General features: G+C 37.7%; 1 protein-coding gene across 1 annotated transcript in view; it reads right to left on the minus strand.

Annotated features, from left to right (window-relative positions):
* Window positions 1-15,614, minus strand: part of ASCC1 (activating signal cointegrator 1 complex subunit 1) — a 72,971-nt gene that overhangs the window by 53,379 nt on the left and 3,978 nt on the right. Inside the window, exons 2-5 of the mRNA XM_044420524.1 lie at window positions 15,470-15,600; window positions 10,751-10,850; window positions 9,492-9,589; window positions 7,418-7,596 (exon numbers count right to left, since the gene is read on the minus strand). Coding sequence (XP_044276459.1) covers window positions 7,418-7,596; window positions 9,492-9,589; window positions 10,751-10,850; window positions 15,470-15,578 — 486 coding nt within the window. The 5' untranslated portion in view covers window positions 15,579-15,600. The remainder of the gene's footprint in view (window positions 1-7,417; window positions 7,597-9,491; window positions 9,590-10,750; window positions 10,851-15,469; window positions 15,601-15,614) is intronic.

Here is a 15,614-nt window from a genome sequence, read left to right on the forward strand (position 1 = left end):
TCTTACATATGTCTTGGTCCATGATGAGTTAATTCAAGATCATGGATCTTCTTCAGGATACTTGCTTGAAGCTACAATCTAATCCTCATTTACATGAAGCTTATTTCTGAGTCAACGTGTATGAAATCATGTTGACAAAGCAACCTCAAGTTTTTTGCTTACCATCAATTTATAAAAAGAGGATGTTCTCTTCTAAAGAGAAACATATAATAACTACTCTCCAATATAAGCTAAATGTATTTTATGGATCCTCTGGGACTTTCCTGTAATAGGACATAAGATAACATTTGAAAATACTGAAATGGACATAAATGTTGCCCTGCTTCATTTTATTTATTTGTTTTCTATACTGTTCAACAGCCATACATGGCTCCCAGAAGAGTTTACACCAAAATAGTTTACAATATCATAATTAAGAACAATGATATAAACACAATCACAAATAGAATCACAATCAAAATAAATCTATAAATCTATTGACTACCAACCTACCCACCTCTTATCCTTAATCCACCCACATATTAATGGTGGTCCCATTATTGCAACTCTGCTTAACACAAAAAGTAAAATGAATTCAAATAATTAAATAGAACAAAAATATATAAAATACAATAAATATTAAATAAATACAAAAATAATAAAATACCTAAATCATAAAAATAGTTATTCCACAGTAGTTACAATTACTGTAAAATAAAAAGCAAAACATTCTAACAATTAAAACACTGAAAAAATTAAAAGGTTTTGGCCTGGCGCTGAAAAGTATAGAGTGCTGGAACCAGGTGCACCTGTCTAGAGAGCTTGTTCTGTATTTGGGGTGCCATGGCAGAAAAGGCCCTCCCCATAGAGCCTGTCTGCTTTACTTCCAGGAGGGACTTATTAATTTTTCTTGAAATCCTCTAGGTAAGAAACACTCAACATCCTTCATCATCTCAACTTTGTAATACATTTTATCAGAAAGTTGCTGTAATCATAGGATTGGGACTTTAGACTATCAGTTGAATTCCTGCATATATTGCTAGGTATAATTTCTTTCTCCCTTTGGTGTTTGCTATCACCACCTTACAATTACCCCAAACTTTATCATTTTGGTATATATGCAAATATAAGTCTGATTAATTTCAACCGATTAGGAATTCTTCCCTCCCAACTATGAAGCAAAGATATCTTCTTTTCAACTATAATTCAATATCAGTTTTTTTTGCAGGACAGATCTATTTTCAGAAGCAGTTCCCTTAGTTAATTCAAATATGATTTTGAGGCAAGGGCACTCTCACTCTCTGAGCAGAGATTCTCCAAAGACAGGTGGTCTTTCTCCAAAGTTTCACGCTGTACTGTAACAGCCTGTAAGTAAGCACACATCACTGAAACTATCACATTCTGCTTCTCTGTTTACCCCTACATTCACTTCCCTACATTTTTCAAGCCAGGGACTTGTCTGATAGGACTATATAGAGAAATAAGTACTACTAATTCTTATAGGTCCTTGGTTAACAGTTAAAATCCCTAGATACATTTCAGAGCGATTACCAGTGGTTAACATTTGCTTAACATCTTTCACTTATGTAACAAGTCTTCACATTCATCTCTCCATCCCCATATAAACTTCAAGAACATCTCACATAAATTATTGTTGTTGTATTTCCTAAATGCAGTATTTGCCCAAGGGAAAACATAGATTATATTTAAAAGTTGTTACATGGAGAGTCAAAATTGGTTTAACATGAATTCCCAAGAAATTTTTATTTTATCTATTTCAAAGAATTCTAACCCACATTTCACAGGAAACTGTCCTCACAAGCCAATTAAAAAAAAAAAACTGAAAACACATAAAAATACAAAAGTTACCAACACAGGAGTATATTCAGTTGGTGTATTGTGTATTACTTTGGTTGAGTGAGCCTAACCTCCTTCAATTAAACCAGGAGATGGGTTTTCTCCAGCAATTCCTTTTCCTACTGCTTCCAGTCTGTTTTAGAGGCTTGGTGGAACTGTTGCAACAACACTGGAAATGGCACAGGGGGTAAGATAAATCACCAAAAGTCACCTCCCTTTCTGTTCTGCTTACTTGGATCCACTGGATCAAAGCGACTTTCATTTAATTAAGATCAACGACTCTCTTGACACAGTCCACTAATCAAAAAGACTAGAGTAAACATGTTTTTAGACTTGTCTTTAAAATCTGTACTGATTAAATCATATAAATTTCCCTGGGGAGGAAGTTCCAAATATAGTGGAATTGGATACATTTCTAAATACAATTGAAAATGCCCTGTCTCTGGTACCACCAACTTCAGAGCTCTTACTAGCAGGCCAATAAAGTAATGTTAACTGGCATAAATTGCCCTAATAAGCAAATCCTTCTTTGCCATTTCATCTCAGTCAACTGATATGTAGGCAATGCAACATTCATAATACAGTATTCCAAACAAAAAATCCAGAATGACTCCCACTGGTGCATCCAATGTATATTTTAATATACATTTTAAATTTAACCAAATTAAAATTCATATAAAAATAATATTATTTAAAATATTATAAAATTTAAATGTGAAATATTTCAGCAGTCACTGACTGAAGCTGAAGTTTTATATTAGAACATTTCCCATTTTAAAATCCTCTTGTACAGCAAGTCCCCTGCATACAAACGAGTTCCATTCTAAGAGTGTGTTCGTATGTCCAACGAAGTTAGCCTGCGTACCCAACTAACACAATCAACTGTATAGTACTGTACTCTAAGAGATTTATACTGACCCTGGAGGACTTCCAGAAGTTATACTTCCAGGTACATGGCAGTGTGGAAGTACACCCGTGTTGTTCATCTGTTGGGTTCTTCCTCATATGGCATTACTGTTAGTGACCTGCGTTATGCTTTGCTGGACTCACCTCTCTCAGTTATTACAGAAAGTACGCAAAAGCACGTTCACATCTAGGGGACTTCCTGTAGTTAACATGTTATAATAAAGAGACAGTTAATCTCAGCTGACTGTTAACTGCATAGCTAAGGGAGGACCTTCTCCTATACACAGCCGCTGTGCCCACTAGGATCTGCTACAGATGCATGTGTTACTTCAAGCTACCTGAGAAATATATAATAAGAAGAACCATGCTGGATCAGACCAAGGGCCTATCTAGGCCAGCCTCCTCCTTTCCACAGTGCCCAACCATGCCTTTGGGAAGCTCACAAGCAGCATGTAAGAACAACAGTCCTCTCCTACAGTTGTTCCCCAAAAGTTGCATTCAGAGAGGTATTGTCTATAAACCTGAGAGTAACATATAGCAGTCATGACTAGTAGTCATTGCCTTATTCTTCATGAAGGCCATAAGAGCATAGTCCTTATCTGTTGTGGCACTTGATAATAGAAATTCAGTCCCAAGGGAGATCTGGTTGAACCAAAAACTGTATTATTTCAAAAGGCAACGAAACTTTTCTATTTCAAGCCAGCATTTGACTTAATTTCAGCTGAACTGATCAGAGTTTTCCATTTTCCATGTTATGTCTTGCTTTTATTTTGAATTATTTTGATTGCAATTGCTGTTATGTTGATGTTGCTAAGGCAAATAAATAATAATAGTTTCCACTGAGTAAGAAAGAGGGTTATCTTCATAAAAATAAAATGAGTGTATATTAAGGCTTGACCCTCACACTTCATAGCCAGGTTGCGCCACCCAGTATAATGGCTTGCATAGAATGTCTATGAATTTTCAAATTTGAAGACAACCTTCATCTTTTTCATGATGCCAAAAAGAAAAAAATAATAGTTATCTGCAGTATATACTGACACATGAGGCTACAGCAGTACAAAGGATAGACGAATGGTTGCCATGGTAACTATGCTTGTGAGAGGAAAAGATTCCATACCATCGCTGAACAACAAAAAAAAATGCTAATCTCAGCACCTGATATTATTCCTTTTTATATGTATACCCTGACTGTTAATCAACCATATTTGAATAGAGACATCATTAAATGACTGCTCTATTTGAAGCTGAAATCAGCAGCAGGAACAAACACACACAGCTTCTATAACTGGCACATATTCAGGTTTCTTTCAGCATCCTAAAAACTCCCCTGCTGCTTTGCATAGCTCTAGATACTTTTTTATTGCACTGCAAAGCATAGGCTTTCAAAGATCGTTTTTTTCATTACTCATGTGCTTTTTGGCAGATCCTGCTGAGAGATAAAGTGGTATTGGAGTGGCATTGCTGACCATGAAATGACTGAGAGTCATATGCAGAAGCAATAGGTTTCTTCATCTAACTAGCAGCTGTATATTGTCAACCTTTAATACTGGAGCTTACAGAAAAACATGGAAAAATACTGTACCACAAAGTCTAAAGTCTTTCTTGTATGAAATGCAATCTCTTGCCCATAATTCTAGGTTTAAAAATGGTGATGGTTGTAAGTAAATGGAGTGACAAAGTAGATGTTGTGAATAAATAATGCAACAAACAGATATTTATATTTGCTGTTTGATTTCAAAGAAGCCAATAAAATCTTCATAAAATCTGAGAACATATATTCTGCAAATGTGCACAAAAGAACTTTCTAAAGCCAAATCTGTATCAATTTGTGAACCTCAAATTAGAACTTTAATGAATTTAAGGAACCTCAAATTAGAATGCCAATCATTTGGAGTTATTTTCATCATCTTGCCTGCTGTAGATTCTGATCAGCAGAAAAGGTCATTAGAAAGATGCTGACACCTTTCAAGATCAATGTAATAAATAGTCTTACTTACCTTTAGCACATACAGAAATTCAATTAAAAGACAATAACTATTATTTTGCCAAACTTTTCAGCAAATTTTAAAAATCCCACTATATGCGGATGATAATTTCATTTTTCAAAGGGAACTGAGGTAATCTGAAGAAAATCTACACACAGCTATTGATGGGGACTCTGTGTAGATATTATGTACTTCTGACCCATTCTATATGGACAGCCTGAAGAGCTCAAAATCAAGTGATCCCCCAATAGCCTTTGCAGACTGAATCACACCACAGCTGGAGAACCTAAGGAGAAAGTATGGGATCTGCAGCAGTAGCATACTCTGTCAAGTCCACAAGGGCACCTTGAAGGGCCTTGCAATAGTGTTGCTGGGCGAGGAAGGCACTTGCTTTAATAAGGGAAAGTTCTTCTATAGTAGTAAATCAAGGATATGGGAAGTTCCCATGAGGAAATCCTGGATTTTATGTGCTAATTCTGTGCTATTATGTGCTAATTATGCACTAACCAATTATGTGCTAACTCTAGGAACTAACGACAAATTGTGGCAGATGTGAGATTGCTGCCAAAAATGCCTTATTAGTATAGGACTGCTGGTAGCCTCTATTCTCAATTTATGCTTACCCTGACAACAGTAATCATAATATTGTTAATTGGTCCTTTACGTTCAGTACTCTGCCTATCAACTTGCCAAGATTCTGGTGGCTAAACTGTCCCCGGTTTGTTTGTCCACCAAGTATGACACTATGTGCCTCCATCCCTCCCTGTAAAGAGAGTTGATATTGTAGACAAGGAAACCACTGGTAGATGCAGACTGCCCTAGCAGTTGGCTTTCAGTAAAGGCATCTGGAAAACAGGAAGATCAACTTTTCTCTAAATGTAAAGGCCTCAGATACTGGTAAAATTAAATCGTATCACCAGATACTATGTATATGCCATTTTCTTTGTATAGGCAGTCCCTTGGTTATGAACAAGTTCTGTTCCTGAGAAAATGGAAATTCATCTTTAAGTTGAACTTGTATGAAAGTCAGATCACGTATAGTTGGCCCTCCACATTCGCAGGGGTTGGGGCAAAGGACCCCCATGAAAATGGAATATATCTAGCCCTCACCACCACCACCACCTCAGACTCACCAGTGCCTCCTCTCTGCAGCAAGGAATGCCAGAGAGATTTCCCTCTCCACATGGGTGGGTTAGGAAGGCATGCTTTGGAGGCCCCCCTCCCCTCTCACTTCCTCTCTCTCTATGGTAATGATGATTTTCTGCAGTAAGTTTTAAAAATTAATAGGCTTTAGGACAGTTGTTCATAAGTATGGGTTGCTTGTAACTTGGATGGTCCTAACTCAGGGACTGTATTTTATAGCTGTCTATCCAACAGATTTCAGTGATCTATAAACACCAATATCAACTCATAAGGGCCACTTACAGAACATGCAGATGTACTTATAAATAGGAATAATTCTGTTTGGGTCTTTTTTCTTCTGCTGGATGAATTTGTCTTCTCCCAATCTTAGCTACTCAAATGATACACATATTTGCCTCCAAATCACTCATTTCCTCTCTCAAGCAAAATGCCAATACCTTGCTAGTTAATTTGATCAACATGTGTTATATCTTATTTTTGAAACTCTGGTTTATTTTAACTAGAAAAAACTGTTCCGGATGTTGGGAGTGGGGGTTGTAATAGAGATATTGAAGTTTTCTGTGGCTTCCATTGAGAACAGACATAGCTTCTTATGGATGAATTTAACTGTTCATTTTAGAACAGAAATACAACAGTGGTCTAAACCTTCTACCAACTGTTAGCCAACTTTCCCAAGAGGCAGATGACCCCTCCTGCAAACAAAACTTTGCTCATCACAGTATTGTTTATCACACTGAGGAGCTGAAGTTGCCTTGTCAAGACGGACAACCAATCTGTGCAGTGCAGATTTCAGAGACTGAGCTCAGTGCTCCCTTTCAGCTGAGATCAGGAAGAAAAGATTTCCCCTGAGCTCAGTCTCTGAGTAGAATGTTCATCCAACAAAATAAAATGTTTCATAGCTGACTTGCTGCTCAAGTTACCTAAGTTTATATGCACCTTTGTTTTATTCTGATTATTTTCTGCCGCTACTGTCATGAAGTGAAAACAAACCAAGGAATAGGATCAGCACAACTCTAGTGGGGAGGAAAAGAAAAGGAGCATTTCTCCATGATGAAAACCTTGGTGATAGCACACATTACTAACTCTTACAAAATAAGAATTTTTCTGGGACCTGAAGGAAACTAAAAAACAAAATAAGCTATATGGGAACAGGGAACAAAGGCCTAAAGAGTTTGATATTCTGATTTGTAAGCATCTGAAGAGCAAATGCTTTGGAATTTCATAGCTTTTGCTACCATCAGAGATAAAATCCATGCTGTTAATTGACTAATAAAATAATTCAATGTGCCTATATTGTGCTAATAGATAAGTTATTATCTATAGGTACAGAATAGAGAAGCTATAAAAGGTGAAAGAAATAACTTCTTACTATAGTAATGTATCTTATCATATTGCTGATGATAATTCTGCCATCTCAGGCAATAGTATTGCCAGTAACTACATGCTTGTAATGCATTTCAATCTTGATATATTCACTAAACATTCTGGGACAGAGTATACTTTTAAACTCCCAGTTATTTCTGAATATCATCAAGGCAACTTACATTTGTGCACTTTTCCAAAACTTCCTCTTTGAACTGTAGAAACTTTTCCTGAATTGTAGGATGGTTGAGCGCAAATGATAGAAAGTGTGTAAAGGGCTGCTTTTTGCGAAAACTCTCAACGAGAACATCGATCCGTGTTCGAGCTGAAATAACACCATTCCGGTGCTGTCCTGTGATAACTGGAAACAAGCAAAATACAAGATAGGATTTATAACAATGTGCTATGTGCACCATGGAGGCAAATAATGAATGGCATGTTCACACAATCAGATGCCACTTTCCCAGTTACCCTCTAGGGCATGCATGCTGTTTTGTCCAAACCCAGGTAATATAGTTAGAGAAGAAAACAACCTTCAAAGAATTCTCGGGCTGTTGTAATGTTATTTGATGTTTGTTTTCCCCTCAAATAAGCCATGATGCCTGGGTTCAGGAAATATGACAAGCTGTACTTGGGTGGTGCTTATGGACAATTCATTACATGGCATACATTAGCATTAAAACAAGCCACGGTGGCTTGCTTGCTCATGCAAACTGGTACAGAGTTTTCTACTGCAACAAGGTAACAGAGTGTGCAAGTCAATGTCACTGTAAGGTAAGGTTCTTAAACAAAACCAGGGTTCAGATATGTTATTTTGCTTTCATTTAAGAGCTGTTAAATGGGAAGCTATCAAGCATAAAATAGAAGTGCAAAAAAAAAATTTAGTTACAAAAGCTGGTGGCAACTCCCCCTTCCAAATGAGATCCTCTGTGCTATAAGTTTGAATCAGCATATAAAGCCTGGCGCCGACTTTACACTCTTTTCGGTGCCAGGTAAAAACATTTTTATTTAGTGATCATGGACAGGGTAAAAATGTTTAAAATAAATAAATAAAACCAGACAGTTCTCAGTGTTCTCCACCTTTTCTACACTTTCCCAAGCTTCTAAGTTCTCAGGAAAGTAATAAAGTGCAATCCAATCCATTTATAGGACTACTTTAGACTTTCTATAAAGGAGGCTTTCTTTTAAAGCAGTGTTTTGGAAAGGGACATAAACCAATTTCATGGATACATATGGACCTGTCACATGATTTTCAGTTTAACTTGTGCATATAATGTATATTTTTGTCTCTAAGTTTATCCATTCAGATTTCATTATATTTGCTTTTATTACTGTACACTGCTTTGTGAAATAGCAGTACATACATTTTAAAACTAATTTTATTCTTATTATTTATAATTAAAATAAATATTTGGCTGTGTGTGTGTATATATATATTTAAACTATAATAGGGGTAAAAATGATAGCAAGTATTCAATTAGACTTACTTTTTAAAAAGCTATGCCAGCTATGATGAGGCATAATTAAGAGAAAATTATGACCCTTATTTGTTTTTAAATAAGGGGAAATATATAACCCACCAGATCCTTGGCCAAACACTTTTTAACAGTGCCATACATGGAAGCTGTGACATTTTTCTTTTTTCAGCCTGGGCCAAGTTAAACTGGCCCTGTTCACATGTTAAACAAAATCATTATTTAGCACAATGATGGCGAACCTATGGCACATGTGCCCAAAGGGGCACGCAGAGCCGTCTCTGTCGGCACACAATCACCCCAGCAGCCATGTGCATATTTGGAAAGATTAAGGGCAACGATGTCACTCATTAGCCACAGCCACAACTCGCAGAGCTTTTGCATGGCTGGTCAGTGAGCTGCCAGGGATTTGCTTGGACTGTGATTTTAGCAGAAGGTAGGAAAGGTAGGAAATACTCTCAGGTAGGAAATACACTCAGATGCCTTTTTCAGGGTCAGCCAAAAGCTGGTGGTCAGTGGAACGTTGCCCCCTTCTGCTGGTGGTCAGCAAATTCAGGTTTTATTGCAGTGTTGGCACTTTGCGATAAATAAGTTGGTTCTGAGTTGCAGTTTGGGCACTTGGTCTCTAATACTGATCACTTGATTTAGCATGACATAAATGAGAAGGACTGAGCCACAGCAAACCCTAGGCTTCCTTATGGTCCAGCTTTCACAGCCATACATAGACCTGGGTATGTTAATGTTAAGAAGACCATTCACTTTTACAAACACTAGGTCTCACCAATTTCGCCTTCTACACCAGGCTTAGGGATACTGATAGAAGTTCGGGTTTCTGTTTCTAGTTTCTTTTTTGTTTCTCCTTTCTTTCCTATTATATACCTGTGTAAACAGAAGGTGGAAAAATAAGGAAGTGGAAATAAACATTTGAAGAAATAAGTAATTCCAAACATCACAAGATTAAACATCCTACCCATTTGAAATACTGTTAGCTAATACAGGAGATCAACCCTGACTGTTCTTTAGAAGGCCATATACTGAAGATGAAGCTCAAATACTTTGGCCACCTAATGAGAAGGAAGGACTCCCTGGAGGAGACCCTGATGCTGGGAACAATTGAGGGCAAAAGAAGAAGGGGATAGCAGAGAATGAGGTGGCTAGATGGAGTCACTGAAGCAGTCGGCATGAGCTTAGGTGGACTCCGGGGGATGGTGGAGGACAGGAAGGCCTGGAGGAATGTTGTCCATGGGGTCATGATGGGTCGGATGTGACTTCACAACTAAGAACAACAACAATAAAAGCACAATCAAATACTTTCCTAATGACAGTAGCAAAAAAGTGTCTCACAAAGGCATCATGCTGTTAAGTTTCCATTCAGGAAACTAACTTATACCAAATCACTCCGTTGGTAGTAGCTACACAGAACATCTGACATTTTCCACAATCTTTCTAGCCAAGGACTAGAATCCCAATAACTACTAAACAGTAACTGGAATAATGGGACGAGACAGGGATTCCTGTCATTAGCTTCTTTTGCATCACAGTTTAGGAGTACAAAAAAGATCTCATACAGTTCTAGCCACAATAAAAGGAAAGAGGGAACACGCAAGTGGCTGGAAAGGGATGGCAAAGGATCAGCATAAAACAGCCTGTGTGTGTACAGTACTGCTCTGGAAATCACATTTTGGAGTGTACTGACATTGCTTGCTTTTTAACATTTTCTTGTAAGGTAAGAAGAACATAGGAGTGAAGACACAAAGTGCCTCTTTGGTTCCAATCCTATACACTTTAACCTGAGAATAAGCCCCACTGAGTTCAATATACTTTTGAATTGGAGTGTATCCAATTGTGTTGTTAGTCTTAAACACCTAGGGAAAGGAGAGACTTGTGAATAAGGTTGCTGCATCTTCTACTGCAGAAAACATTCACTGCAAAGTTATGCAAAGACTATCCCGAGACTATTTGGTAGGGAATGGTATAGAAAAGTCATAAATAAATAAATAGATCATGTGATTTTTTTTTAATATGGGTGCACAGACTCACTTGTATAGTGGACTAGGAATGGCCACAGCACATTGGTAACCTCTTTCTGTCTCTTCTACCACAAAGGCATCACAGGGCTCATCTGTACCGTCCCCAACACCTATAAAACACAGAGTAATTATAAACTCCCTTTAGTAAGACAGCCCAGTCACCCTGTTTGACTGAAAGAACATAGTCAGTTTTTCTACTGCAACTTGTTGGTGTCAGGACAAAATGAGCAAAAGCATTGCCATAATATGGTTGCTAAAAGCCTGACAGTGTAAGAACAATTTTTAACTTAGGATGGGATTCCTGATCTAATCATGTTACAAATCCATGTTACCAAGTTTTGCTTCCCACATATACCTTAGAAATGCTAATGTTCTTGTCCTGAAAGTCCTATAATTGAGGCAAATATTAGACATGCTAATAACTGCCTTTCCTGAAAGTTCTTTTTGTATTGTGTTGTCCTAACCCCATTCATCCCTTTTGTTTTATTCTCATGTGCTTTTAACAATCTGCCTACATGATCCCCCCACTCCTCCAGCCTGCGTATAAAAACATCTTGTGCAGACTCCAACTTTGTAATCCCTTTGGGGACTGCCTCCATACTCCATGTTATTTCCTCCATGACTGAATGAACTGTAAATGTTCTTTTGATTGTACACCTGCAGCGGACTCTCAGAGGGTGTTTCTTCCCCACTCCTGTCATTGGAGAACATAACACTGAATTTTAACTCTTGCAGACATCTTCAGAATGCAGTCCCTGCCCTCAAATGAGTGCTTCTTTTCTATCTTCTCTTGAAAATAATTTATAAAGAAACCTTGTGGGAATCTATTTTTCTCCTCTCATGCAAATACCTGTTTAAGAAACATACAGATGTTTAGTTCATACAGATGTAGGCCCTGAAAGCTGAAAATCTGAAAAAAAGTGATTTTAGCTTCTCTCAGTATCACCAACTGTAATAAGTGGCAATATAGGGTAGTCTCAGTTCAAGAAGAAAACACAGCCATTATTTTGCTCCAAATCAGAAAAAATGCTTCCAAAATGTACCTTAAATGGGTATACCATGCCTCTAACAGCAGATATGGTAAAGTGGGACAACATTTTTATTATTTGAAACAATTGTCTAATGCACCTTAACATTCATTGACAGTATTCTATTGACTTGAAAAGTCCTAAGATTGGTCAAGGAAAGTACAATAGATAGAACTGAATCATTTAATTCAAAGGGTGTCCAAAATACAGGCCACACAAAAATGCCCTGAATATTATTCTAAATTTTCATAAGATCTCTCAAATTCCTAGGTATAAGCTTCTAAACACTCCTCTGTTTAGGAGTGGTTTATTTTCATACCACTTAAACTGTACAAATAATCTAATATCAAGAAGTACAACTAATTGTATCACTTAAATCTGGGGTGCAGTCAAATATGACCTTCTACAGATCTAGTTTCCCCGAAGGCCACACATCCTTCCCTATGCCCTATATTCCCTGCAACTGTTCAGTGCTTTCCCAGCTTTTATGTAGTTCCCCTATTCTAAAAGGATGAAATGCTTCTCATAAGGCTTAGTTATTGACAGTAAAAGCTTTAAATTAAACTATGTAATTTGGGTCTATTTGCCCTCCCTGATTTGCCTTTGGCTCCATCCTGGAATATGAATTCCTGGAATATGGAAAATAAATATGAATTCTGAAATGGAATTTAGCCCTTGGGCTGAAAGTTTGGCACCTCTGACTGGACCTACTATATTCATTTCTGGGCATCAACATTTAAGAAAAATGCAGAAAAATAAGAAAAGTTCAAGAGGAGGGCAACAAAAGTGATCCAGGGTTTAGAAATTCTGCCCTATGAGGACAGACAGAGAACTGGGCATGTTCAACCTTGAGAAGAAAAGACTGAGGGAGAACATGATAACCCTCTATAAGTACCTCAAAGGCTGTCACAAAGAAGGTCAAGCTCTCTTCTCATTGATACCAGAGTGCAGGACATAGAATACTCAATTCAAGTTGCAACAACCCAGATTCAGTCTAGGTATCAGAAAAAGTTTTCACTGTCAGAGCAATATGACAGTGGAACCAGTTGCCTAGATAGGTGGTGGGCTCTCCCACACTAGAGACATTCCAGGTGAAACTAGAGACATTCAAGGTGAATCTGAGTGGGATGGTGTAAACTGATGTCCTGCAACAGCAGAGGGTTGGACCCTTCCTGGCCCCTTCTAACTCTACTATTCTACAATTCTATGATTCTGTGACTTAAAAGTTCTGTGGAAGGTACCAGCAGCTGTGCTAGACAACTTAAGTTACTTCTCAACTAAAGCACAGAAAGCCAGAAACAACTATAAACAAACAAGCCTATTCAAGAAATCAGTGCAAAGAGTGTCCTTTTCACATTAATACATAACTGGAGAGGGCAGAGGTTGCATTCACCTGCTCCCTCTCTTTTAATAGGGTGGTGGCATATAAAACTATATTCAGAGTAGGAATTTACATGACAAGGATTCAAATAGATGAATGAGTAGTGCATTTTCCCAGCAGCAACTTATCAGGATACATATGGTGGGAAAATTCAATATCCACAAAAATGAAAGTACATCGTTAAGGAAAACATTTCAATCCTATTAAAAAAATGAGTAATAACTTTACACAGATTCTTGCATTATAACCTGATAGTCCATATTGGACCTAAATCACTCTGCTAGAATATCACTGAACATGCATTTCTTCCTTGATTGATTGACAACTGTTTTCACCTCTCAGAAGTTACCTTCCCAAGGCAATACCCATCATGCATAAAATTCATCATAAAGTCATATATAACTTCATAGTCCATACTAAAATACTAGAACATTAAAACATTGCCATAGCAATTATTTAAAATGATCCAGAGCACTACATGTGTTAAGGAAAAGTGCTTAAATTGAAGTATTAGGGCACTCCAGATTAAAGCAGTTTAAAGCAGTTTGAAAGAAGCCAATCTTTACGGTCTGCACAAAACCTGGCAAAGTAGAGCCCTATGTACTTATGAGGAAGGAACAGCATAAACTCATTGACAACACTGCAAAAAGAAAAGGAATGCAATAGCAACAAATTTTGTATTTTGGGCAATGTGAAGTGGCCCAGAGGTAAAATAAATTGAGACATTACTTACTTCTAGACAAAGACATTTCTTATTTTTTAGCCAAAACTGCCAGTGCAATGTTTGTTCTTCATTGCAACAGAAATTCTCCAAGGGTTCAAATTTTGCTTGCACTAGAGATGTGCATCAGTTTTGATTAAAACCTGAGCCAAATTAGGCCCCTTTGACCTGTTTCTGATGCCTCCTGAAGTCGGCTTCCCCCCATTGTGTAAAGGCTTCCTTCACAATTCATCTTCAGAAAGACAGATGGCATGTTTCTAAAAGTAGTAGTTTTGTTTATATTTCTCGTATAAATACTGATGGAGAAGGGAGTAGATATGAGTAACCGACAGGTCTGCCTTCCAATCATAGGGCATGTTGTACCAGGGACTCTGAACATTGCACTTTAGGGAAAGGGCAAAGATGGAACCATTTTTTTTCATTGCCTTCAGGCTTTACAATGAAAAACAAATACCTTAAAATCAGTCATCAGTTTCAGTCATCATAAAGTCCTGCTCCTTGCATCTATACTTCTGAAACTTGCAGATTTCTTACTTCGGGACACCTCTAGGCTCTCTGTCATGTTTACAACAATGGATCACAAGAAGCGTGAGGGGATAAGGGCATCCTCTTTCTGATACCTTCAAAATGTCAAGTGTGCTCTTGCACAATCTACATGCATTCCTATTTATCTGAAACTTGTCCTGCTTTATCCCTTTAGACAGGAATCTCCACAAATTTAATCCAGGCAATAAAATATGTATCAGCGGTTCCATTTAAAAATGTAAAGGCATTAGCAGAGAAACCCCTCCATCTATTTTTATGACAGGTATTATCCCCTGCTTGAAACCTGCAACCAATTCTGGAAAGAGAAAAGTTTTTTTTTCTCCATTTCCTGTAACAGTCAATGGAAGGTACTATGTCTCAGGTTTCTGAATGTTGACTTGGTTCACTCCTGAAGTGGATGACCACCAAATAGTTTTGAGCTGAATCAAATTGCCAAATCAGTCTGAGTCAAATCTTGGGGATTGTACACGCCTCTAAATTGCACTCTTTGAACACGCACAACTTTGTGCAGCACTTTGAATCCTGGCTTCAATATGTAGCCCCCCTTTCTTACCACTACTCCAGGGCCCGAAGATCCTACTACCATCTAGGGCTGAAACAAAAGGAAGCAATATCATCTCATTCTGCAATATTATGAACAGCAGTTTACACTAAAGTAAAATATATTGCGCTCAATCCTGCCCAGGGTTGCCAAGGGGCAAGAGAATGAAATGAGGCGCCTTAAATCACTAGGGATTTCCTCCCTTAAAGTGACTGCAGCAGCAGTTCTGTACAGAAGCTAACTTCTGCACACACATATGCTCTCTTACTAACAATAAAGCTTTAAAACTCACACTACAGCAGAATGCCTCATATTTAGCTATCCAATACAACTTACAATGTTGGCATTTTCAGCAGTCTGTTCAATGTCACTGCAAACTGTGATTTAAAACTGTGACATAAATGGTGGAAATTGCCTTTTGAGAGACTTACAATTCCAGAAGAACAGGGGCAAGTTCACTTGTTGCTAAGTTAAAGACAACAGGTAACATAAAGTCACCACATGTATCCTACCTGCACAGAAATCTTCCGCTTCTTCAGGCTGGTAGACCTGTTCTCGAATGTGGTTTTTCCTGTAAACACATGGTCCAATTCTTATCAGTGTTGGCCGCAGAACTTCCATTGTGTTTTCCCTTCTGATAATCCTATTTTAGTGAAA

Source organism: Varanus komodoensis, unplaced genomic scaffold, assembly GCF_004798865.1.
Source record: "Varanus komodoensis strain SLA01 unplaced genomic scaffold, ASM479886v1 scaffold11, whole genome shotgun sequence".
Taxonomy (NCBI): Eukaryota; Metazoa; Chordata; class Lepidosauria; order Squamata; family Varanidae; genus Varanus; species Varanus komodoensis.